This window comes from Zophobas morio, unplaced genomic scaffold, assembly GCF_036711695.1.
Source record: "Zophobas morio isolate AGI-343-1 ecotype UQ-CSIRO unplaced genomic scaffold, CSIRO_AGI_Zmor_V1 ptg000028l, whole genome shotgun sequence".
Classification (NCBI taxonomy): Eukaryota; Metazoa; Arthropoda; class Insecta; order Coleoptera; family Tenebrionidae; genus Zophobas; species Zophobas morio.
In genome coordinates, this window is record NW_026972133.1 from 5415237 (window position 1) to 5439240 (window position 24004).

The window sequence follows — 24004 nt, forward strand, 5'->3', positions numbered from 1 at the left end:
ATCCGATGATCTTAGAAAAAAGCAAACTGCGTGCAGCTCTTGTAGATGACCGAGTTGTTGGAAGATATTTTTAAATTGGTTTTGCTCATGTTTCGACATATCAAATCCTGGGGTGTCTATGAGCCTTAACTGATGTCCATTTATCGGGACTAAGTACTGTTTTGTCCTTGTGTTACTTTTAACATTATATATTCCATCAATGTTTGCGTTTAAGGAAAGAGATACATCTCTGTTATTTGCATCGATAATGGAGAACGATATTGGTGCTGCCACTATAGCCGTACTCACGACAGCAGCATCTATGTTGCCGTACCGAAAGTAGTTGATAAGAGAATTGATGAAAGTTGTTTTTCCAACCCCACGCTCACCAAGCAGAAGTAAATTGAAGACTGTCATACTTTAAACCAAAATCAAAACTTTGCCACTGATTGATGTTTTCTGAAAAAAAAAGAAAATTTAGTTTACAAAAAACTTAATAGTTATGGACGTTTTGGCGATTTGGTTAAATAAAAAACTGTCAAAGCTTTAATGTTTACTACAGCGTGCTACAAAGCATTTTCTAAACTTAAAACGTCCACACATCATTCTTCGTTTTCAACTGCTTCGAAACTTGATTCATCTGAACTAGAGCCGCTTTTGGTTTCAAGATCGCTGGAAGATCTGACCGAACGTTTATCATCCGAGTCACAACTTTCGTCCTCAGATTTGGGCTTCTTCTCACTTTTAGAACTCTTTTCTTTCGTACCGCGCTCCTTTCTGGATTTCGATACATTGCTGTCAGTTTTGGAAGACTTGGTGGATTTAGGCTCCTTTTGGTTCTTGGATCGGTTACCACTGTTTATGGTAGATTCGTCACTATCAGAATTGTCTTCGTGTTTACCCTTCCGGGACGATTTTACAGAATTGCGGTCATCTGAATCGTCGCTTTGGCTTCTGCGACGATGTCGCCTGGACGATTTTTTCTCAGTGCTGCTGTCGTAGGATTCTTCTGAATCTGTTGACTGAGAAGAAGAGTTCTTTTTGGCACGATTGGACTTCTTAGGACGCTCATCATCTGACTTGTGGTGTTTATGAATTTCATCTTCTTTGAAACTTGTTTCATCTGAACTAGTGCCGTTTCTGGCTTCATGATCGCTGGAAGATCTAACCGAACGTTTATCATCCGAGTCACAACTTTCGTCCTCAGATTTGGGCTTCTTCTGACTTTTAGAACCCTTTTCTTTCGTACTGCGTTCCTTTCTGGATGATTTAGTAGGATGTTTATCAACGGGACTAGATTTTCTTCCTGCGTGTTTCTTACGTCCACTTCTAGACGATTTATCATTCCGAGCGCGAGTTTCTTGCTCAGATTTAGATACATTTCTGTCAGTTTTGGAAGACTTGGTGGATTTAGGCTCTTTTTGGTTCTTGGATCGGTTAACACCGTTTTTGGTAGAATCGTCACTATCAGGATTGTCTTTGTGCTTAGAATGTTTACCCTTCCGGGACGATTTTTTGTCAGTGCTGCTGTCGTAGGATTCTTCTGAATCTGTTGACTGAGGAGAAGAGTTCTTTTTGGCCCGATTTGACTTCTTAGGACGCTCATCATCTGAATTGTGGTGTTTGTGAGATATACGTCCTTTTTGGGTCTTAGATCGTTTGACACGGTTAGAGGATCTAGCAGGACGATCGTCATCTGAATACCGTCTTCTGGACGAACTTCTGTTACCACGATCATCGGAATCGTAGCTGTCGCTGCTATGTTGGCGACGTCTAAATGACACTTTATGGTGTCTTCTATGTGAAAGTTCTGGACTTCTTGATAGACGAGAAGAACGTTTTTTGCGACTGGGTTTTTCATCTCGCGAAGATTTTTCACTTTTTTCTAGGTGGTGGTGACGAGAGCTGTGTTTTTCCTTCGTTTCATTTCTATTTCGTCGCTCCGGAGATCGTTTTGAGTGGTGCCTAGAAGGAGATCCGTGACCATTTCTGAAGTTTCTCGAATTTGGGAACCGGCTATCTTCATCTCTGTATATAAAAGGCTGTCTAGGACTAGAATCACGATAATTTGGAGATCTGTTTTCTTCGGAATCGCTAGCTCTAGACATATACGTGACTGTATAATCAGGATCGTAGTAGTTGTCTGAGTTGTATTCACTTTCAGGCGATTTGTAGTACTGATACTGTTCTTCGGCGGTTTTCTGGTCCAAGTCTATTGCTGGCGAAACAACGCAGCTGAAATTTTTCTGGGTTTCTCTGTGGCGACAACTGCTCGATTTTTGTATCAGTTGTTGTATGATTCTCCCCATGTGTTTCAAACTGTAAAGTTCCGTGATACTCTTCTTGATTCCTGCAGGGGTCAAATCACTTGTACCCTCCTTTTGGAAGTTTTTCGCACTTTCTTGGAACGTTTTTTGCAGTACTAGGTGCTGGCTGAGGAGTGTCTCCAGTTTGTCGATAACATCCTGATCAGCGAACTTTCCAAGATGCTTTTCACTGAAAAGACGGTGTTAGTTGTGGTCAAAGCATAAACAATTGTGTACTTTTTAATAAGCTGCTTAAGGTAGTCACTGTAGGCGTCATTGAAGGGCGTCAGTGCGTGTTCCTGCAAGAAGTACGAAAACTTGGCGATGATTCTAGAAATAGTTTGGCCTTCTTCTTCCAATTCTGATCTCCGTTTGTTTAGATCTTTCATCAGTTGCTCAATGTAAACTCGAACCTCTTCTTTATTTTTGATAGCGTTTTTCACGCTTTGGTCTTCTTTGTGAACGTCGACTTTCTTGGTTTCTTTGTAGATATGCATGTGGACTTGCCAGGGGCACTTACAATGTACGCACTTTTCGCCTGACATGGCAGCGCAACCGATAAGTCCGGGATCTCCGATCATCTCTTTGGGAATCCCAGACAAGAAACAGGGATTATGGCATCTCTGTTTGTAATGCCACTGCGTAACGTTATTGACCTTAAACAACAAGAAAGTAGAAACTTGTAACACAATCGAGGTCTCACCTTTACGACATCTGCACATTTAGTGTCCGTACAAACGGTTACAGGTTGTTCTAGTTCTTTCACTTCAAGATCAACGCAAGGTATGTAGAGTTGAGTTTTGAGCTGGTTTAGAGTTTGGGTCTCTAAATTGAGCCGTTCTTTATGTCTGTCGAGCAGTCTGATGTTGTCTTGGATCAGCTCTGACACTTCCGCAATAGGAGTTGATAATTGTTCGATAAGAAACCTGACTTCGTTAATACTGATAGTGTTTTCAACGTCGTGCGGTCTCAAAGCTCCTTTTTTAAAATCCCCGATAATGTACTTCAACAATCTAAAAAACAGTAACTTTGACTACGAAAAGTAGACACTTATTGCGCATTTACCGTCGAATTTCATTTGACGATATCTTCCAGCTGTACTCAAGACCTTCCATATCGTATTTGCTGAAAGTTTTGCCTTCCTTGATTTCCAACAAAGCTGTCATTGCTTCATTGTCCAAAGCAAAGATGTTGTCATTGGTCAGAGGTATAGTGACATGTGGAGGTCTCGACTGTATGTCTTTAATCAGCGGTATCAAACAGTGGTGTTTCGTCTCTCCAGCTGTATAACGCGCCGTTTTGCTATAAGTAGTAATAAAAATGATGTTCTCACTGGCGCTTTTATCCAGTCGTGTCAATATCTGCTTCAGACAATACACGAAAAACTTCGTAAATCTCGTCTGGTTCGACTTCAACACAAAGCAAATGGCGTGGAGTTGTTGAAGTGTCGCCAAGTACGCGAGAATGTTATCTAGATTGACGTTGTCGCGTTCCAAGCCTCTGGTATCTCCAACTCCAGGCGTGTCAATCAGTCTCAGGTTGAAGGTTTTGCCGTCCATTTTGATGGGAAACAAGTAAACTTTGACTTGTTGGGTCGAAGATTCGCCGTTATTGTGCATTTCGTTGTCGTTTGGTGTACCATGAACTTTGCCACCTTCCGACATGTTTATGCACATGGGGATTAGAACGTCGATTTTTCCTTTTTGCGCTTTTTTGAAATTGGGATAATTGAAGTAGTTGGAAATGGAGTTTATCAAAGTCGACTTTCCGACTCCTGTTTCGCCGAACAGGAGAAGGTTCACGTCACAATCTGTGGTCTTATTGTCTTTAAAATAGTCACGAATACGATCCCACATTTTGCAGTTGAGGGTTCGTCTGGAACGATTGAAAAACTACATATTGAACCACGAACTCAATTTCAAAATGTTGAGATGAGATAAGCAAACTGATGCGATGATTCCAGACTGATAAGTAATAGTTAGAGCAGCAGTTACAAATTTTGAAAAGTTTGGTTGTTAGTTAAACAATTTTTTCTGGCTGTGTGGAAGACTTAACCGCAGAATTTACAATTATATATGTATATTCTGAAATAAAAAACATGCAGTGTTTGTCTTACCTGTCTCTTGAATGCTAACACTAAGGACTCCACGTTAATCAGACTTGTGATAAATAGTTACACGCGTTTATATAGCTGCGATACCGTTATCAGTTCTTAATATTTATCCGTAAAACCCTAAGTTATCAAAAGCTTCTCATCAATAGCAAATCGTTTTGGAAAGTCAAAATTGCAAAGTCCTTGTCAGTTTTCCGCCTCATTATTAAATTAAACATTAAAAGAAAGTAACTGGTAAGAATTCTACAATACGGTTTTATCATTTCTCAAAAACAACAAAGATAATGCGTATACAGTAAGCTGGATCTGTAGATAACAATATCAAGGAGACAATCTTATAAAAAAAGCATGTTGAGTGTTTCGTTTACAACATTACGTTATCGTTATCTATATAAAATAACGCAGATAAGTTTTGACCAATTTCCCTGACGTTACCTATTAAGACCTATTTAAAATCAAGAAGATAATTTCTAAAATTAAAAACACAACTCACGATAAAAATTTATTGTTCCTCACAATACTAACTATTCTCTTGAAGTACCCAAGAGATAAACAGATCAGAAATAGACAACCATGACCATCAAATTGTTGGTATTCACTTTTATTTTAGAATTCTAACTTTCGTCTCCAGATTTAGGTTTCTTCTGGGTTTTCGGACCTCTTTTGGTACTGCGTTCTCCTCTGAAAGATTCGTTACGTTGACTAGATTTTCCTCGGGTTTTTGACTCTGTTTCTTCTGTCCACGACCAGAAGATCTTGTAGACGATTTGTTACCCGGATCTCTACTTTCGTCCCCAGATCTGCGTCTAGATCTAGTCAACTTGGTAGACCGATCATCACCTGATTCATAGTTCTTAGATTGTTTTAAACTCTCAATATCAGATCGATCTTCGTGTCTAGAATGTTTACTTCGAGCAGTATAACCCTTTATAGAATCATGATTACTTGAGCCATAGCTGTCATTTCTGTGACGATGACGCCTGGGCGAATCTTCCACTTCATCGCGTGCTCTTTGTCTTGTTTTTTTCTCAATTCTTCTGTAATTCTCTTCTGAATCTCTTGGTTGCCGAAAAGAGTCATTTTTGCCACGATCTGACTTCCTAGAACGATCGTGGTGTTGCTTTTGTGAACGTTTGGTACTGCTTCTCCTGTCAAAAAATCGAGCAAAATGACCACCATCCAAGTCATTGTCAGAGCTGGATTTTCTAAAATCATGGTCATCTGGTGAATGGTCCAAGTGCCTTCTATGTGATTTTTTTTCGGTTGGGGGGTATTCTTCTGGATTTCTATATCGACGAAAAGAATGCTTTCTGATTAGGCGGTTTTCATGTCTCTGCGGAGATGGATTTTGTCTTACGAGCTGCGTAGAACTAGAGTCGTTAGTTAGATATGTTTAAGTTACTTTAATAACAGGTTCGTCACTGTTATCGCTTTCGTTGCTAGTGTTAACTTCATCATCGTGTTCACTGTCATCCGTCTTCTGATATTGATCTTCGGCGATTGTCTCGTCCAAGCTGAAATTTTCCTGGGCTTCTCCGTGACGACAAATGCTCGATGTTTGTGTCAGTTGTTGTATGGTTTTTCCCATGTGTTTCAAACGGTAGAGGCGGGAGATGCAGTTCATGATTGTTTGAAGAGTCAATTCTCTGCTTCTAGCTTCGTTTTGGAACTTTCTGGTGCTTTTTTGGACGATTTTTTGGCGAGCTTGGTGTTGGCTTAAGAGCTTCTCGAGTTTTGCAACCATTTCCGGATTAGTTGAGTTTTCTAGATCCTTCTCGCTGAAAGGATGGTGTTAGTTATGGTCAAAATATATAACATTCTTTACTTTTTGATGCGCTGTTTAATTAAGTCGTTGTAGGAGTCATTGAACGGCAAGATTGCGTGTTTTTGCAAGAAGTACGAAAACCTGGCTATAATTGTAGAAATGGTTTCGGCTTCTTCTTCCAGTTCTGAGTTCTGTTTGTTTAAATCTTCAACCAGTTTCTCGATTTGACTACGATAGTCTTGCTTGCTTTTGATAGCGTCTTTGACCATCTCGTCTTCTTTTCGAAATTCTTTCTTCTGGGTTACTTTGCAAGTGTTCATGTGGAATTGCCAGGCGCAGCCGCAACGCTTGCACTTGTCGTTTAACATTAAAGAACAAAAACGAAGTTTCAGATCGCCGACTGTCGTTTCGCTATTTCCGGGTAGGTAACAGGGACTGTGGCATTGTTTGTAGTGATATTGTTTGACCTTAGCGACCTTAAACAACAAGAAAGTAGCTATTTCTTTCAAAAGTAGATCTTACCGTCATGACTTCTGTACATTTAGCGTTCGTACAAACGGTTGCAGGTTGGGTCAGTTTTTTCACTTCGAGTCCAACGCAGGTTATGTATAGTTGTGGTTTTAGTTGTTGAATTAGTTGGTCCTCTGTAGTGAGACGTTTTTGATGAGTGTCGAGTGATTTCATGTTGTGTTGTATACGTTCTGATATTTCTGGAATACAAGTCGCGAGTTGTTCGACCAGAAATCTGACTTCGTTAATACTGATTATGTTTTAAAGGTCGAGGGACTCTAACGTTTTAATGTGCGTCAACAATCTATAAAACAAGAAATTGACTACGGAAAGGTGAAAGTTGTGTATTTACCGGCGAATTTCCTTTGACGAGGTTTCCCAGCTTTGGGCAAATCCGTCTAATTCGTGTCTCTTGTACCTTTTTCCTTCCTGAATTTTCAATAAAGCTCGGAATGCTTCATTGTCCAAAGCGAAGATGTTGTTCTCGCTCAAGTCAATTCTAGTATGTGGAACTTTATTATTTTATGTAGCCACTTAAAATACTTATAATTACCTATAGCAACAAGGAGCCCATTTGCTGTTGTTTAAAAAACGACATTTGTTTATAAACAAAGACACGTTTAAGAAAACGTTTTTAAATTTATGATGGTATTAATTGTCTTTAAAAGTTTCTACCACTAAACTTTAGAGCGTATCTGGCGGAATTCATTTATTCATTGCCTTTAGAAATATATAAGTTTTACAAAGATGAACTCTAACACAGCAGAATGTCCTATTTAATTAAAAAGTGCTAAAAATTTTATCGAGAACCTGCTAGTTGAAATTTTTCGAGCTCTTTCACAATCGTCACGTGTTTGACGCCCTTCTCGAGTCTCCTTTCATCCGTTTGTACCCCAGATGCAGTGCTTTTAACATTTTTATAACTCTATCGATCTTATTTTTCCTAAAATTGTTATTAAACGTATAAAATTATTTTAAAAAAATTCACATAAGAAACTCACTTTGTAGAAGACAATGCGGAAGCAATTTCTCTTTCTAAATTGTCATATAAGCCACACTTTTCCAAAAACGTAGCAATTGCAGCAAAATTTTCTACAGTCCTACGAATTTCCTCCTGTTGCTTCTCAACTATTTTATGTGCATTTGTGATATATTTTTTGTATTTTTTCAGTATAATGGCTGTCTTTTCTAGATTTCTTTTTATATCATTGTCAACATCGTGTTCCGTTAGCGGTGCCTTAAACCACAAAAGTACAAATTTTTCCAATTTACTTCTATACACTTACCGTATTTTTGTTAAAATCAATTTTAGCATAAGTTACGCGATTGTCTTCATTCTGCTTTCTATAATCATTTGCTTGTCTAGACTGGAAGAGTGCTTTGTTGACCAGACTGAGTGAACATTATATTTCTACATACCTGTCTTTCATAGTGCTCAATTGATCGTTTCATGGCTTCAACCAACTGACACACTGCTTTCGAATCCTCTACGACTTTTTCGCACTTTTCTAAATTCTGAGAATTGGACTCAATTATGTCCACTAAGCGAGGCGAATTTTCCTTGAGAAGTGTTTGAATCGCTTCAACCGCACCATCAACCGGAAGTTGAAACAGTTTTAATTTACTAACATAGTCGAGCAGTCTGAAAAAATGCCACAGATATTTATTTCCCTTAATTTTAATAAACCTACCGTTTGCATTCTTGTAGTGAAGTGTTCCAGCTGGATTCAGTGTAATACGCATCTTTTGGACTTAAACTTGTGCCACACTTGTATGCCACCAAATGAACGAACGCTTCATTATCCACACAGTACATGTTGTCGTTATGTAAGGGAATGTTAATTTGAGGTGATGTCGAATTGATTGTATTGACAATTTTCCCTAAAGCATTCCGTGCAACGGTAGGATAAAAGCCAACTTTTCTGCCTTCAGTGAAAATAAAAATAAAATTTTTGACAGCAGCTACGTCTAAATTTGTTATGGTTTGTCTTATGAGATTTCCGACTGAAACTGTTTGCAGATCCGACAATCTTAGAAAAAAGCAAACAGCGTGCAGCTCTTGTAGATGACCGAGTTGTTGGAAGATATTTTTAAATTGGTTTTGCTCGTTTTTCGACATATCAAATCCTGTGGAGTCTATGAGCCTTAACTGGTGTCCATGTATCGGGACTAAGTACTCTTTCGTTCTTGTGTTCGATTTAACATTGTATTTTCCGTCAACGTTAGCGTTTAGGGAAATAGATACCTCTCTGTTATTTGCATCGATGATAGAGATCGTCATTGGAGCTCCATTATGGCGGTACTCATGACAGCGGCATCTATGTTGTCGTACCGAAAATAGTTGATAAGAGAATTGATGAAGGTTGTTTTTCCAACCCCACGCTCGCCAAGCAGAAGCAAATTGAACACTGTCATACTTTAAACCAAAATCAAAGCTGATTGATGTCTTCTGAAAAAAAAAACTAGTCACAAAAACCTTAGTAGTTATCGACGTTTTGGCAATTTGGTTAAATAAAAAACTGTCAAAGCTTTAATGTTTACTACAGCGTGCTACAAAGCATTTCGAAACTTGTTTCATCTAAACTAGGGCCGTTTTTGGTTTCGAGATCGCTGGAAGATCTGACCAAGTGTTTATCATCCAAGTCACAACTTTCGTCCTCAGATTTGGGCTTCTGATTTTTAGAACTCGTTTCTTTCGTACTGGGCTCCTTTCTGGATTTCGATACATTGCTGTCAGTTTTGGAAGACTTGGTGGATTTAGGCTCTTTTTGATTCTTGGATCGGTTATCACTATTTTTGGTAGACTCGTCACTATCAGAATTGTCTTCGTGTTTACCCTTCTGGGACGATTTTACAGAATTGCGGTCATCTGAATCGTCGCTTTGGCTTCTGCGACGATGAAGCCTGGAGGATTTTTTCTCAGTGCTGCTGTCGTAGGATGTTTCTGAATCTGTTGACTGAGAAGAAGAGTTCTTTTTGGCACCATTGGACTTCTTAGGACGCTCATCATCTGACTTGTGGTGTTTGTGAATTTCATCTTCTTTGAAACTTGTTTCATTTAAACTAGCGCCGTTTCTAGCTTCATGATCGCTGGAAGATCTGATCGAACGTTTATCATCCGAGTCACAATTTTCGTCCTCAGATTTGGGCTTCTTCTGATTTTTAGGACCCTTTTCTTTCGTACTGCGCTCCTTTTTGGACGATTTAGAAGGGTGTTCATCATCCGATTCGCAACGCTGCCCAACCGGACTAGATTTTCTTCCTGCGTGTTTCTTACGTCCACTTCTAGACGATTTATCATTCCGAGCGCGAGTTTCTTGCTCAGATTTCGATACATTGCTGTCAGTTTTGGAAGACTTGGTGGATTTAGGCTCTTTTTGGTTCTTGGATCGGTTAACACCTTTTTTGGTAGAATCGTCGCTATCAGGATTGTCTTCGTGCTTAGAATGTTCACCCTTCCGGGACGATTTTTTGTCAGTGCTGCTGTCGTAGGATTCTTCTGAATCTGTTGACTGAGGAGAAGAATTCTTTTTGGCTCGATTTGACTTCTTAGAAGAACGATTTTTGCGAATGGGTTTTTCATCTCGTGAAGATTTTTCACGTTTTTCTTTGGCGGTTTTCTGATCCAAGTCGATTGCTGTCGAAACAACGCAGCTGAAATTTTTCTGGGTTTCTCCGTGGCGACAACTGCTCGATTTTTGTTTGAGTTCTTGTATGGTTCTCCCTATGTGTTTCAAATTGTAAAGTTCCGTCAAACTCTTCTTGATTCCTGCAGGGGTCAAATCGCTGTTTGTACCTTCCTTTTGAAAGTTTTGCGAGCTTTCTTGAAACGTTTTCTGCAGTGCTAGGTGCTGGGCGAGGAGTTTCTCCAGTTTGTCGATAACATCCTGATCAGCGTCCTTTCCTAGATGCTTTTCACTGAAAAGACGGTGTTAGTTGTGGTCAAAGCATAAACAATTGTGTACTTTCTAATAAGCTGGTTCAGGTAGTCACTGTAGGCGTCATTGAAGGGCGTCAGTGCGTGTTCCTGCAAGAAGTACGAAAATTTGGCGATGCTTCTAGAAATAGTTTGGCTTTCTCCTTCCAGTTCTGATCTCCGTTTGTTTAAATCTTTCATCAGTTTCTCAATATGAACTCGAATCTCCTCTTTATTTTTTATAGCGTTTTTGACGCTTTGGTCTTCTTTGTGAACGTTGATTTTCTTGGTTTCTTTGTAGATGTGCATGTGGATTTGCCAGGGGCATCCACAAAGTGTGCACTTTCCGTGTGACATGGCAGCGCAACTGATAAGTCCGGGATCTCCGATCATCTCTTTGGGAATCCCAGGCAAGTAACAGGGATTATGGCATCTCTGTTTGTAGTGCCACTGCGTAACGTTATTGACCTTAAACAACAAGAAAGTAGAAGGTTGTAACACAATCGAGGTCTCACCTTTACGACGTCTGCACATTTAGTGTCCGTACAAACGGTTACAGGTTGTACTAGTTCTTTCACTTCAAGATCAACGCAAGGTATGTAGAGTTGAGTTTTGAGCTGGTCTACAGTTTGGGTCTCTAAATTGAACCGTTCTTTATGTCTGTCGAGCAGTCTGATGTTGTCTTGGATCAGCTCTGACACCTTCGCAATAGGAGTTGATAGTTGTTCGATGAGAAACCTGACTTCGTTAATACTGATAGTGTTTCCAACGTCGTGCGGTTTCAAAGCTCCTTTTTTAAAATCCCCTATAATGTACTTCAACAATCTAAAAAACAGTAACTTGGACTACGAAAAGGAGACACTTATTGCACGTTTACCGTCGAATTTCGTTTGACGATACCTTCCAGCTCTGCTCAAGACCTTCCATCTCGTATTTGCTGAAAGTTATGCCTTCCTTGATTTCCAACAAAGCTGTCATGGTTTCATTATCCAAAGCAAATGTGTTGTCATTAGTCAGAGGTATATTGACATGTGGAGGTCTCGACTGTATGTCTTTAACCAGGGGTATCAAACAGTGGTGCTTCGTCTCTCTAGCTGAATAACGCGTCGTTTTGCTATAAGTAGTAATAAAAATGATGTTCTCACTGGCGCTTTTATCCAGTCGTGTCAATATCTGCTTCAGACAATACACGAAAAACTTCGTTAATCTCGTCTGGTTCGACTTCAACACAAAGCAAATGCCGTGGAGTTTTTGAAGTGTGGCCAAGTACGCGAGAATGTTCTCCAGATTGACGTCGTCGTGTTCCACGCCTCTGGGATCTCCAACTCCTGGCGTGTCAATCAGTCTCAGGTTGAAGGTTTTGCCGTCCATTTTGGTGGGAAACAAGTAAACTTTGACTTCTTGGGTGGAAAATTCGACGTTATTGTGCATTTCGTTGTCGTTTGGTGTACCATGAACTTCGTCACCTTCCGACATGTTTATGCTCATGGGGATTGGAACGTCGATTTTTCCTTGTTGCGCTTTGTTGAAATTGGGATAATTGAAGTAGTTCGAAATGGAGTTTATGAAAGTTGACTTTCCGCCTCCTGTTTCGCCGAACAGAAGAAGGTTCACGTCACAATCTGTGGTCGTATTGTCTTTAAAAATGCCACGAATACCATCCCCCATTTTGCAGTTGAGGGTTCGTCTGGAACGATTGAAAAACTACATATTGGACCACGAACTCAATTTCAAAATGTTGAAATGAGATAAGCAAACTGATGCGATGATTCCAGACTGATAATTAATATTTAGAGCAGTAGTTACAAATTTTGAAAAGTTTGGCTGTTAGTCAAACCATTTTTTCTGTCTGTGTGGGGGACTTCACCGCAAAATTTACAATTATATAAGTATATTCTGAAATAAAAAATATACAGTGTTTGTCTTACCTGTCTCTTGAATGCTAACACTAAGGGCTTCACGTTAAGCAGACTTGTGATAAATAGTTACACTCGCTTATATAGCTGCAATACCGTTATCAGTTCTTAAAATTTATGGGTAAAACCCCAAGTTACCAAAAACTTCTGCAATACACTTTTATCATTTCTCAGAAACATCAAAGATAAGGCGTATACAGTCAGCTGGATCTGTAGATAACAATATCAAGGAGGCAATGTAATAAAAAAAGCAGGTTTGAGTGTTTCGTTTACAACATTACGTTATCGTTATCTATACAGTGCATTTTTTTAAAATATAGGGATTCCCAGGTTAAATTTTAGACCCCATGTTAACTTTTGTTAGGGTGAAAACCCAGAGATGATTTTTACAGAGAAAATAACCTTCGGGTTCTACTTTAATTCTCACTACCACTTTTTGCAGTAATTGCTAATTTGTGCTTTAAAAAATAAAATTTATTTTCATTAAAAAATTTGGTACATCAGACGGTTTTGACTTATCATTTTAACTTGTCATTTTTAACAGCATAATTTTGATTTAATCATTAAATACCTTGATTGCAGTTTTTAGAGAAGAAACAAAATGATGGAATTCAAACATAAATGAAGATAATAACAGATAATTTGACTGAAATTGTGTTTTTAATGTCTATGATCGAAAAAACCTGTGTTTATAAATATGCCACAAAATTTTTAAATTGTGCTCTTGCCGAGTATGGAACGATGTGGGAATGCTGCAGCAAAATTTTGCGGAGTTTCTCTGTTGTCGATAAGGCTTTAATGTATCCATCAGTGACTATTTCTTCTTTTTCTTTAATTATGTACTGCGGCATGTTGACGAATTTCGGTCACTAAAAACCAGTAATTGAGCGAGTAATCAAAGTTTACAAACGTCAGGTACATGTCTGTTTTTACATGGCTGCCTACAATATTAGCGACAAAAATATCCAAATATTTTGATTTTTTTAAAGAAATGTCCTTTAATTTAAAACATGATTTTTAATAAAATCGACAAAAGATAACCCGAGTTACATCCAGTAACACATGGGGTATTAAATTTAACATGGGAATCCCTATAGCCACTTTAAAAAAAATGCACTGTATAAAATAACGCAGATAAGTTTTGACCAATTTCCCTGACGTTACCTATTATTATCTATTTAAAATCAAGAAGATAATTTCTAAAATTAAAAACACAACTCACGATAAAAATTTATTGTTCCTCATAATACTAACTATTCCCTTGAAGTACCGAGAGATAAACAGATCAGAAATGGACAACCATCACCATCAAATTGTTGGTATTCACTTTATTTTAGAATTCTAACTTTCGTCTCCAGATTTAGGCTTCTTCTGGGTTTTCGGACCTCTTTTGGTACTGCGTTCTCCTCTGAAAGATTCGTTACGTTGACTAGATTTTCCTCGGGTTTTTGACTCTGTTTGTTTCTGTCCACGACCAGAAGATCTTGTAGACAATTTGTTACCCGGATCTCTACTTTCGTCCCCAGATCTGCGTCTAGATCTAGTCAACTTGGTAGGACGATCATCACCTGAATCATAGTTCTTAGATTGTTTTAAACTTTCAGTATCAGATCGATCTTCGTGTCCAGAATGTTTACTTTGCGCAGTATAACCCTTTATAGAATCATGATCACTTGAGACGTAGCTGTCATTCCTGTGACGATGACGCCTGGGCGAATCTTCCACTTCATCGCGTGCTCTTTGTCTTGTTTTTTTCTCAATTCTTCTGTAATTCTCTTCTGAATCTCTTGGTTGCCGAAAAGAGTAATTTTTGCTACGATCTGACTTCCTAGAACGATCGTGGTGTTGCTTTTGTGAACGTTTGGTACTGCTTCTCCTGTCAAAAGATCGAGCAAAATGATCACCATCCGAGCCATTGTCAGTGCTGGATCTTCTAGAATCACGGTCATCTGGTGAATGGTCCTCTCTAGTTTCGTCCCCAGATCTGCGTCTAGATCTAGTCAACTTGGTAGACCGATCATCACCTGATTCATAGTTCTTAGATCGTTTTGAACTTTCAGTATCAGATCGATCTTCGTGTCTAGAATGCTTACTTCGAGCACTATAACCCTTTATAGGATCATGATCATTTGAGACGTAGCTGTCATTTCTGTGACGATGACGCCTGGGCGAATGTTCCACTTCATCGCGTGCTCTTTGTCTTGTTTTTTTCTCAATTCTTCTGTAATACTCTTCTGAATCTCTTGGTTGCCGAAAAGAGTCATTTTTACCACGATCTGACTTCCTAGAACGATCGTGGTGTTGCTTTTGTGAACGTTTGGTACTGCTTTTCCTGTCAAAAGATCGAGCAAAATGACCACCATCCGAGTCATTGTCAGAGCTGGATTTTCTAAAATCACGGTCATCTGGTGAATGGTCCAAGTGCCTTCTATGTGATTTTTTTTCGGTTGGGGGATATTCTTCTGGATTTCTATATCGACGAAAAGAATGCTTTCTGATTAGGCGGTTTCCATGTCTCTGCGGAGATGGATTTTGTCTTAAGCGTTGCGTAGAACTAGAGTCATTAGTTAGATATGTATAAGTTACTTTAATAACAGGTTCGTCACTGTTATCGCTTTCGTTACTAGTGTTAACTTCATCATCGTGTTCACTGTCGTCCGTCTTCTGATATTGATCTTCGGCGATTGTCTCGTCCAAGCTGAAATTTTCCTGGGCTTCTTCGTAACGACAAATGCTCGATGTTTGTGTCAGTTCTTGTATGGTTTTTCCCATGTGTTTCAAACGGTAGAGGCGACAGATGCAGTTCATGATTGTTTGAAGAGTCAAATCTCTGCTTCTAGCTTCGTTTTGGAACTTTCTGGTGCTTTCTTGGACGATTTTTTGCCGGGCTTGGTGTTGGCTTAAGAGCTTCTCGAGTTTTCCAACCATTTCTGGATTAGTTGAGTTTTCTAGATCCTTCTCGCTGAAAGGATGGTGTTACTTATGGTCAAAATATATAACATGGTTTACTTTTTGATGCGCTGTTTAATTAAGTCGTTGTAGGCGTCATTGAACGGCAAGATTGCGTGTTTTTGCAAGAAGTACGAAAACCTGGCTATAATTCTAGAAATGGTTTCGGCTTCTTCTTCCAGTTCTGAGTTCTGTTTGTTTAAATCTGCAACCAGTTTCTCGATTTGACTACGAGAGTCTTCCTTGCTTTTGATAGCGTCTTTTACCATCTCGTCTTCTTTTCGAAATTCTTTCTTCTGGGTTACATTGCATGTGTTCATGTGGAATTGCCAGGCGCAGCCGCAATGCTTGCACTTGTCGTTTAACATTAAAGAACAAAAACGGAGTTTCAGATCGCCGACTGTCGTTTCGCTATTTCCGGGTAAGTAACAGGGACTGTGGCATTGTTTGTAGTGACATTGTTTGACCCCAGCGACCTTAAACAACAAGAAAGTAGCTATTTCTTTCAAAAGTAGATCTTACCGTCACGACTTCTGTACATTTAGGGTTCGTACAAATGGTTGCAGGTTGGGTCAGTTTTTTCACTTCGAGTCCAACGCAGGTTGTGTATAGTTGTGGTTTTAGTTGTTGAATTAGTTGGTCCTCTGTAGTGAGACGTTTTTGATGAGTGTCGAGTGATTTCATGTTGTCTTGTATACGTTCTGATATTTCTGAAATACAAGTCGCGAGTTGTTCGACCAGAAATCTGACTTCGTTAATACTGATTATGTTTTGAAGGTCTAGGGACTCTAACGTTGTAATGTACGTCAACAATCTATAAAACAAGAAATGGACTACGGAAAGGTGAAAGTTGTGTATTTACCGGCGAATTTCCTTCGACGAGGTTTCCCAGCTTTGGGCAAATCCGTCTAATTCGTGTCTATTGTATCTTTTTCCTTCCTGAATTTTCAATAAAGCTCGGAATGCTTCATTGTCCAAAGCGAAGACGTTGTTCAAGCCAATTCTTATACGTGGAGGATTTGACCGAATACCTCTGACCAGTGGTACTAAACAATGATGCTTCGTCTCTTCAGCTGTGTACCTAGAGGTTTCATTATAGACAGTAATAAAAATGATATCCTCTTTGGCACTCCTGTCTAGTCGTGTCAACATCTGCTTAAGACAATACTCCATGAACTTTGTGACCCTCGTTTCATGTGCCTTGAAAACAAAACAAACTGCGTGGAGTTTCTTTAGGGTCGCCAGGTACCCTAGAATGTTCTCCATGTTGGTATTGTCCTGTTCTATTCCTCTGGGATTTCCCACTGGGGGCGTATCAATCAGTATCAAGTTGAAGGTTTTGAGGTCCATTTTGATGGGGAGTTTGTACACTTTGAGGCCTTCATCTACACTATAAACTTCACTGTCGTGTGTTACAGTCTCGATGTTTCCTCGGGCTGCTCTGAAAATGGGATATTTGAAATAGTTCCAAATGGAGTTTATCACAGTTGAATTTCCGGTCCCTGAGTTGCCGAACAGGAGGACGTTTACGTCATCTTCTGTGACGTCAGGTTCCACCAATACGACTTTCATCAAGTTCTTTAGAACACCCCACATTTTGGAGTTGGTGTTTTTTAAAATCGATATCTTGAAATATATTGTCTACAGAGATAGCAATAACGCGCTGATACGCAGTTTCTGAGTGGAACACTCAGTTTTAATTTGTAGCTACAAAAGACTCTTATTAGCAGCATTTACAAAAAGGTGAAAAGAATAGTCTTACCTGTGATTTTACTAATAACTTTAAGAAATTGCGTTAATTAGTACGTGAAAAATCGTTCTAAATTATTTTTAGGACGAGATATGTTTATCGTTATCAAATTTTAACCGTTATCAAATAACTTAATCCGCCGCCAAAATCTTACAAATAATCGTCGATGCATCGTAATGGCTACAGCGTGTTTAAAAAATCGGTCTCACGTACAGCCCAACAAATCCTGCTTCTCTGAAAATTTTTAAAAATTGATTTTGCGGAAAAACTCAAATCGGAGGCAGACAGTCCGAAACGGGTGACTACTTTTTTCGTCATCTTGGTGTCACATTTTTCGGTCCTTTGTGTTCAGTTTCGATTTCCGTCTGGTGGCAGCAACATCGGAGCATTCGGAGCCCCGTTTCGGCTCGCGAATTTTTAATGTACTGTTACTAAATATTAGTGAAAATGTTTGCGTTAGTGGTGTGAACACGAAAGAAAGTGGATATTTTCCCAAAAATTTATCGGAGTCTGTGATTCGTATTTTGACAAATCTCAAAAACCGTTTTCCTACAAACATGAAGTTATTAAAAACAATTCAATTTGTGTAAACAATGTTAAATTAACCCCGAAAATGACACAGTAATTATCAAACTTGGATCGTCTTATCGGACAAACCAATTAATATTAATTAGTCTAATATCTTTTTTAGTTTACCACAAATTCCGCCGTATGCGAATTATTGATTTATAACAAAAATATTCGCCAGAACCAGATAATAAACACAAAAGCACACAACTCACAATAAAAATTTATTGTTCCTCACAACACTAACTATATACAACATAAATATTCTCTTGAAATATCCAAGAGATAAACGATGAGAGATGAGCAACGACGACGCAGCGATGACGATGATAGAGCAATGACGATTAGAACGACCCAAACCTAGTAGTGACCACCCAAACCTAGACCCCCATGACCTCCACCTACAGCAATGGGTACTGCAATGGCTTTCGATACCAACAACTGCGGATGAACAGCATGTCCCACCCTGGACACCACAGCGTTGAACCCGTTGTGCTTGTCAGCTGTGTACTTGACAATGCGGATGGTACCGTCGGGTTCCGCTAACGAGTACTGCCCTTTGACCACATCCCCGACGCGAACTTCGGACTGCTCCTTGTTGTCGCCGGTTTTAGGGTCCTCAACGCCGTATTTGAACTCGTAATGAGCCGGGGTCTGGAATTTAAACACAGATGCAGATGAATCTGTCTAGAAGGAATAGTCTTTGGTACTTACGTGATAATCCACTACAGTCTCTTTGATGGCGATGGGTGCCACTGCGATCCCATGCCCGCCTCCCAAACCTCCAAGCCCCACTCCCCCATGGAGCCCTCCAAGCGCTATCCCCCCATGGAGCCCTCCAGCCGAGTACGATAGTCCAGCACTAGCCGAAGCCACCAAGAAGACCAAAGCTGCGATCTACAAAAACAAAATCGTCAACGTCTAAATGAACACCCCAACCCCTATTCCAGTACTTGAGCGATCATGTTGTTGTACTAGAGGACCTGTGTTTGCACTGCCAATTCCTCACCTTCTTCCCCCTTATATACAACAACCCATTCACTTTAATTGTGAAAAATGCAAGTACGCTATTAATCCGACGAAATATTCGCTATTTGAAAGTGCAGTACCGAGCGACTCAGAATCGGGCCGCACTACTTCCTGTTACAATTACGGCTCATTATTGTTATCTGCCGGTCGCAGGTCCTGACGAAACGGAGTCTGCGGTCGCCGTCGTGCCGGCGTGGCGAAACGTCGCCGTAATTACCCTGGCTCGGGGCCGTCGCGGCTGAACGGCGGTGTGCGGAAAAATGAAAATTCAGCGTTTTGCAACGGATTTTTCGGCCTGATTTTGTGAGGCGGTTTGAGGTTTTTTCAGTGGAGATGTGATTGTGCGGAGTGTGGGTATATAGCGGGTCGGGCGAAATTGGGTTTTCTATTTGTTATTTAATCGTTGCATGGGCAGTATGTGTGTCTGTGTCAGCGTATGCAGTTAAGCGTGCAAAGTATGGGTAATAAAGAATCGCGGGTAATTAACTACCGGCAGGTTGCGGCTAGTGCGGGGTTTGTGAGATGCAAAGAAGTTGTCAGTTATTATTATTAGGTCTGTAAATTTCGTTATACGGTTTTCAGTTGGTTCTTTATTGACGACTGGGAAAATCGTTCTAGGGTTCATCACTCTATTTTTTTATATTTCTTTGAAAAAGTGTACAGTCGTCTCACGTCATCTATACCATTACTAACCAATAAAATTTTAGGCTGCATGTGACCTCGGAACAACTGAAGCACGCTACATTTCTTCCCAAGGTTCAAAATTGGACAAATCACAGCGATAATTTATTTTTGGTAGATACTCAAACCGAAGGTCAATTTTATACGATAGCTTTTATTTTATTTTGATTTGTATTAATTTGTCTATTTTAATAAATTAACACCATCTAAAACTAAAAAGGATTTTTGTGTGTTTGAATTTTTACTTCCCTATTTAACTCCCTCCTTTTGTAGCCTTTTTTGTTGTATTTTTTGTCCCCTATTTGTTGTCGTCTTTTTTTATGGTAGTTTTTAATTCCTTTTTTGGTCGTCTTTTTATCAATTTTTGTTGTCATTTCTGGCTACTATTTGTCTTTTTTGACTCTTTATTTTTTAGACGCGTTTTTGTGCTCACTGATTTTTGTATTTTGACAATTTTTTTTGAGTCTTTTTTGGTCGTCGTTGTCTTGTTGTCTTGTGTTGTATTTTATTGTGATCTTACGATTGCTTTCTGACTCCTAATTTTTTAAGCTTCTTTTTGTTGTCTCTCCTGGTAGCTTTTTGTCTCTCTATAACAAGATTTTTTTTGTCACGTTTTCTTTTCGTCTTTTTTGCGTCTTTTTTGTGACCTTTTAGTCTCTTTCTGAGTCCCATTTTTCATAGTCGCGTTTCTCTGTCTTCTCTTCTTTTATTTATCTGCTCTTATAGTGTTTTTTTTTATTTTCTAATTTTTAGTCTCCGTTTGCATGATATTTTTTACAATTGTTATTTTCCCATTCTCATAAATATTTTGTTGACTTATTTCGTCTCTGGTTGCCCTTTTTTTGTGTATTTTTTTTACATTTTAGTCGCTTTTTGACTCCCAACTTTTAGTCGGGGTTTTTTGTTTCTTTTTTCGACGCTTTTTTCTCTCTTTTTTATATTCTATAACTTTTTGATAACTGTTTCTAGCTTTTTTTTGTTTTCTCTTCTAGCAGCTTGTTTGTCTTTTTGTAACTCTTCTTTAGTCGCGTTTTTGTGGTCTCTTTTGTCGCTTTTTTATCCCATAATGGATGTTTTGACGACTTTTTCACACTTTTGGTTGCCTTTTTTTTGTAGTGATTCGTTTTTTTGTAGCATTTTTGCCTTCTTTTTCGCCTTTTTCTGTGTATTTTTGTGACCTAATAATAGCTTTTTTCTCACTCCTAATTTTTTAGACGCATTTTAGTTTCCATTTTTTATCGTTTTTTATCATTATTTTGTCTATTTTTCCGCCGTTTGTGGCCTCGTTTTTATTGCTTTTTTTTAATCATTTTTTGTGCATTTTTTTCTGGTGACCTTTCACTTTCTTTTTGATTCCTATTTTTTAGTCGAAATTTTGTGTTTTCTTTTTTGTATGCTTTTTTCTCACTTTTTTTGACGGTTTTTTTGCGATTTTTGTAACTCCCTATTTTTTGTCGAGTATTTTGTGGGCTTTGAAAATATTTTTGCTGACCTTACGTTTTTTTTTGACCCCCTATTTTTAATTTTATTATTCTTTTTTTTTTATAAATATATTATTCATTTTTTTCTCTTTTGTTGTCTTGTTTGTGTTTTTTTATGATCTTTTAGCTGCTTTTTGACTCCCAATTTTTAATGGTGTTTTTTTATCCCTTTTTTTGAAAGCGTTTCTTCTCTTTTTATAATTTTTTGACAACTCTTTTACCTGTTTTTTTTGTTGTTTCTTCTGGGAACCTTTTTGTCTTTTTGTAACTTTTTTATAGTTCTGTTTTTTGTGATCTTTTTATCGCTTTTTTATCCCGTTATTGATGTTTTATCGACGTTTTCACTGTTTTGTTGCCTTTCTTGTAGTCTTTGTAGTACTTTTTTTGCCTTTTTAATCGCTTTTTTGTCGTCTTCCCTTTTCGTCTTTTCTTTGTGGTTCACTCCCTATTTTTAAATCGCGTTTTGTATAATTGTTTCGCCTTCTTTTTCTTCTTTTGTTGTCTACTTTTTGTTTTTTTGTCATCTTTTTTGTGTATATTTTTGTAATCTTTTAGTCGCTTCTTGACCCCCTGTATTTTGTCGCGTTATTTGTCGTCTTTTTTTTGTATTTTTTATCCAATAATTTATGTTTTGTCGACTTTTTTTAAACATTCTTTGGTGACCTTACGGTTTTTTGATCCCTTACTTTCATTTGTTTTATTCCTTTTTTCTATAATTGTTTTATCCACTTTTTCGCTTTTGTTGTCATCTTTGCGCGTTTTTTTAAATAAATTTTTTGCCGGTTTTTGATTCCCAATTTTTAGTGGTCCTTTTTGTCTCCGTTTTGGATGCTTCTCTTCTCTTTTCATATATATTTTGACAACTTTTTTAATTTTTTTGTCTCTTCTGGGACCTTTTTTGTCTCTTTGTGTCTTTTTTTTGTCCCGTTTTTTGTGGTCTTTTTTGTCGTTTTTTATTCCATAATTGATGTTTTGTCTAATTTTTCACTAGTTTGTTGAATTTTTGTTGTATTTTTTGTAGTAATTTTTCCCTTTTTAATCTCTTTCTTGTCGCCTTCCCTTTTCGTCTTTTTTTTGGTTTCACTCCATATTTTTTAATCGCCTTTCTGTGTGAATTTTTTGTCGTTTTGTATAATTGTTTGTCCTCTTTTTCTCCTTTTGTTGTCTCTTTTTTGTCGCCTTTCTTTGTGTTTTTCTTTTGTGTCTATTAATCACGTTTTTTTAATTCCTTATTTTTTTAGGCATGTTTTATTGGCCATTTTTATCGTTTGTTATCATTATTTTGTTGATATTTCGCCTTTTTGTTTTTATATATTTTGTCATCTTTTTTGCATTTTTCTTTGTTAATCTTTTACTTTATTTTTGATTCCTATTTTTTAGTGGAGTTTCTATGCTTTCTTTTTTGTATACTTTTTTCTCGCTTTTTTTTTTGTCGCGTATTTTGTGTTTTTTTTTTTTTGGCTTTGTATTTCTATTTTTATTATTCCTTTTTTTTATAATTATTTTGTCCATTTTTTCGGTTTTGTTGTCGTCCTTATGTAATTTTTTAATAATTTTTTGCAATTTTTCGACTCCCAATTTTTAGTGGTGCTTTTGCCTCTTTTTTGGATGCTTTTTTTCTCTTTTATATTTTGTTGACAACTCTTTTCGCTTTTTGTTGTTGTCTCTTCTGGGAACTTTTTTGTCCTTTTGAAACTGTTTTTTGTCTCCTTTTTTGCTCTTTTTTTAGCGTTTTTTATCTCATAATTGATGTTTTCTCGACTTTTTCACTTCTTTGTTTTATCTTTTTTGTAGCCATTTTTCGCTTTTTTATCGCTTTTTGGGCGCCTTTCCTGTTTTTTTTTTGGTTTCAGTCCCTAGTTTTTAATTGTGTTTTTGTGTAATTTTTGTGTTGTTTTGTATAATTGTTTAGTCTTCTTTTTCTCCATTTTTGTGTCCATTTTGTTGCTTTTGTGTCGCCTTTTTTTGTGCCTAGTAATCGCCTTTCATTACGCCTTATGTGTTAGGCTTGTTTTACTGTCCAATTCTTGTTGTTTTTTTATCATTATTTTGTCGATTTTTTTGCGTTTTTTTGTACTCTTTTTGATTACTATTTTTTCGTCGAGTTTTTGCCTTTTTTTGTATTTTTTTCCTTTTTACGGCTTTTTCATCTTTTTTTATAACTCCCTATTTTTTGTCGCATTTTTTCTCGACTTTTTTTGTAAACATTTTTTAGTGAACTTTCTTTATTCCTTTTTTACAATTGTTGTGTCCATTTTTTTCGGTTTTGTTGTCATCTTTTTTCTGCGTTTTTTAACCCCCAGTTTTTACTGGTGCTTTTTGTCTATTTTTTGGATGCTTTTTTTCTCCTTTATATATTTTTGACAATTCTTTTAGCTCTTTTTTGTTGTCCGTTCTGGGAATTTTTGTGTCTTTTTGTAATTTTTTTAGTCCTGTTTTTTTGCTCCTTTTTGTCGCTTTTTTATCCCATAATTGATGTTTTGTCGATTTTTTCGCTCTTTTAATCACTTTTTGTCGCCTTTCCTTTTCGTCTTTTTTTTTTGTTTCATTCCCTACTTTTTAATCGCTTCTTTCTGTCAATTTTTTGTCGTTTCGTATAATTATTTTGTCCTCTTTTTCTCCTTGTGTTGTCTCCCTTTTTTTGTTGTTTTTAGTCGTCTTTTTTGCTTATTTTTTGTGATCTTTTAGTTGCTTCTCGACTCCATATTTTTTGTCGCGTTTGTTGTGGCCTTTTCTCTTATTTTATTCAATTATTTATAATAATTTTGTCCACTTATTTTCAGTTTTTGCAGCCGTTTCTTGGTTTTTTTTTTGTAGCCATTTTTTGTTTTGTTAGAGCTTTTTTTCGTGTTTTCTCGTCTACTTGTTTTGTGTTCTTCTTTTACTTTTTTTCTCTATTTTTTTCTGGCGTTGTTGTATCGTATTTTTTGTTGTTTTATTATCCCCTTTTTGATTTCCTGTTTTTGTAGTTGCGTTTTTGTCTATTTTTTTTTTGAACGCTTTTTTCTCCCTTTTATAGATTTTTTTGACTGCGTTTTTTTC

General features: G+C 37.7%; 6 protein-coding genes across 8 annotated transcripts; all 6 read right to left on the reverse strand.

Moving 5' to 3' along the window:
• Window positions 1-519: 519 nt before the first annotated feature.
• Window positions 520-4547, reverse strand: LOC135136861 (serine/arginine repetitive matrix protein 2-like). Its single transcript, XM_064066313.1, has 5 exons — window positions 4402-4547; window positions 3351-4160; window positions 2989-3298; window positions 2523-2941; window positions 520-2475 (listed from the first exon to the last, which is right to left on the reverse strand). Exons 2-5 carry the CDS (start codon window positions 4139-4141, stop codon window positions 582-584), a joined length of 3414 nt encoding a protein of 1137 aa, XP_063922383.1. The 5' UTR covers window positions 4142-4160; window positions 4402-4547; the 3' UTR covers window positions 520-581.
• Window positions 4548-4887: 340 nt separating this feature from the next.
• Window positions 4888-7317, reverse strand: LOC135136869 (uncharacterized). 2 transcript variants are annotated; one of them, XM_064066329.1, is made up of 5 exons: window positions 7227-7317; window positions 7026-7172; window positions 6686-6977; window positions 6224-6639; window positions 4888-6176 (listed from the first exon to the last, which is right to left on the reverse strand). In XM_064066329.1, exons 3-5 carry the CDS (start codon window positions 6845-6847, stop codon window positions 5792-5794), a joined length of 963 nt encoding a protein of 320 aa, XP_063922399.1. In that variant the 5' UTR covers window positions 6848-6977; window positions 7026-7172; window positions 7227-7317; the 3' UTR covers window positions 4888-5791. The 2 variants fall into 2 exon arrangements, with proteins under 2 accessions (XP_063922399.1, XP_063922400.1); XM_064066330.1 differs by lacking the exon at window positions 7227-7317 and having other exon boundaries at window positions 7026-7208.
• Window positions 7318-7367: 50 nt separating this feature from the next.
• On the reverse strand, window positions 7368-9174 carry LOC135136868 (uncharacterized). The gene is made up of 5 exons (XM_064066328.1): window positions 8365-9174; window positions 8093-8315; window positions 7960-8040; window positions 7675-7910; window positions 7368-7616 (listed from the first exon to the last, which is right to left on the reverse strand). The coding sequence occupies exons 1-5, from the start codon at window positions 8952-8954 to the stop codon at window positions 7520-7522; spliced, it is 1227 nt and encodes a 408-aa protein (XP_063922398.1). The 5' UTR covers window positions 8955-9174; the 3' UTR covers window positions 7368-7519.
• A 23-nt stretch (window positions 9175-9197) lies between these two features.
• LOC135136865 (uncharacterized) lies at window positions 9198-12608 on the reverse strand. Its single transcript, XM_064066319.1, has 5 exons — window positions 12518-12608; window positions 11467-12276; window positions 11105-11414; window positions 10639-11057; window positions 9198-10591 (listed from the first exon to the last, which is right to left on the reverse strand). The coding sequence occupies exons 2-5, from the start codon at window positions 12255-12257 to the stop codon at window positions 9214-9216; spliced, it is 2898 nt and encodes a 965-aa protein (XP_063922389.1). The 5' UTR covers window positions 12258-12276; window positions 12518-12608; the 3' UTR covers window positions 9198-9213.
• A 569-nt stretch (window positions 12609-13177) lies between these two features.
• On the reverse strand, window positions 13178-17299 carry LOC135136864 (eukaryotic translation initiation factor 3 subunit A-like). Of its 2 annotated transcripts, XR_010281761.1 has the most exons (6): window positions 17217-17299; window positions 16317-17161; window positions 15977-16268; window positions 15515-15930; window positions 13728-15467; window positions 13178-13374 (listed from the first exon to the last, which is right to left on the reverse strand). XR_010281761.1 is itself a non-coding variant. In XM_064066318.1 (5 exons), the coding sequence occupies exons 2-5, from the start codon at window positions 17048-17050 to the stop codon at window positions 13847-13849; spliced, it is 3063 nt and encodes a 1020-aa protein (XP_063922388.1). In that variant the 5' UTR covers window positions 17051-17161; window positions 17217-17299; the 3' UTR covers window positions 13724-13846. The 2 variants fall into 2 exon arrangements, 1 of the variants encoding a protein (XP_063922388.1); XM_064066318.1 differs by lacking the exon at window positions 13178-13374 and having other exon boundaries at window positions 13724-15467.
• Window positions 17300-17982: 683 nt separating this feature from the next.
• On the reverse strand, window positions 17983-18800 carry LOC135136874 (adult-specific cuticular protein ACP-20-like). Its single transcript, XM_064066335.1, has 3 exons — window positions 18725-18800; window positions 18486-18668; window positions 17983-18425 (listed from the first exon to the last, which is right to left on the reverse strand). The coding sequence occupies exons 1-3, from the start codon at window positions 18734-18736 to the stop codon at window positions 18132-18134; spliced, it is 489 nt and encodes a 162-aa protein (XP_063922405.1). The 5' UTR covers window positions 18737-18800; the 3' UTR covers window positions 17983-18131.
• Between the last annotated feature and the right edge of the window lie 5204 nt (window positions 18801-24004).

Coding starts and splice junctions, on each gene's coding strand:
- LOC135136868 (XM_064066328.1), bottom strand. CDS start 8,954: ATGACGATCTCTATCATCGATGCAAATAACAGAGAGGTATCTATTTCC. Junction 7,911..7,959: donor TTGATTTTAACAAAAATACG/GTAAGTGTATAG, acceptor TTGTGGTTTAAG/GCACCGCTAACGGAACACGA. Junction 7,617..7,674: donor TCCGCATTGTCTTCTACAAA/GTGAGTTTCTTA, acceptor TAACAATTTTAG/GAAAAATAAGATCGATAGAG.
- LOC135136874 (XM_064066335.1), bottom strand. Junction 18,426..18,485: donor AGACTGTAGTGGATTATCAC/GTAAGTACCAAA, acceptor TTTAAATTCCAG/ACCCCGGCTCATTACGAGTT.
- LOC135136865 (XM_064066319.1), bottom strand. CDS start 12,257: ATGGGGGATGGTATTCGTGGCATTTTTAAAGACAATACGACCACAGAT. Junction 11,058..11,104: donor AATGTGCAGACGTCGTAAAG/GTGAGACCTCGA, acceptor TTGTTGTTTAAG/GTCAATAACGTTACGCAGTG. Junction 10,592..10,638: donor CTGAACCAGCTTATTAGAAA/GTACACAATTGT, acceptor CCGTCTTTTCAG/TGAAAAGCATCTAGGAAAGG.
- LOC135136869 (XM_064066329.1), bottom strand. CDS start 6,847: ATGAAATCACTCGACACTCATCAAAAACGTCTCACTACAGAGGACCAA. Junction 6,640..6,685: donor AATGTACAGAAGTCATGACG/GTAAGATCTACT, acceptor TTGTTGTTTAAG/GTCGCTAAGGTCAAACAATA. Junction 6,177..6,223: donor ATTAAACAGCGCATCAAAAA/GTAAAGAATGTT, acceptor CCATCCTTTCAG/CGAGAAGGATCTAGAAAACT.
- LOC135136864 (XM_064066318.1), bottom strand. CDS start 17,050: ATGTGGGGTGTTCTAAAGAACTTGATGAAAGTCGTATTGGTGGAACCT. Junction 15,931..15,976: donor AATGTACAGAAGTCGTGACG/GTAAGATCTACT, acceptor TTGTTGTTTAAG/GTCGCTGGGGTCAAACAATG. Junction 15,468..15,514: donor ATTAAACAGCGCATCAAAAA/GTAAACCATGTT, acceptor CCATCCTTTCAG/CGAGAAGGATCTAGAAAACT.
- LOC135136861 (XM_064066313.1), bottom strand. CDS start 4,141: ATGTGGGATCGTATTCGTGACTATTTTAAAGACAATAAGACCACAGAT. Junction 3,299..3,350: donor TCGTCAAATGAAATTCGACG/GTAAATGCGCAA, acceptor ACTGTTTTTTAG/ATTGTTGAAGTACATTATCG. Junction 2,476..2,522: donor CTTAAGCAGCTTATTAAAAA/GTACACAATTGT, acceptor CCGTCTTTTCAG/TGAAAAGCATCTTGGAAAGT.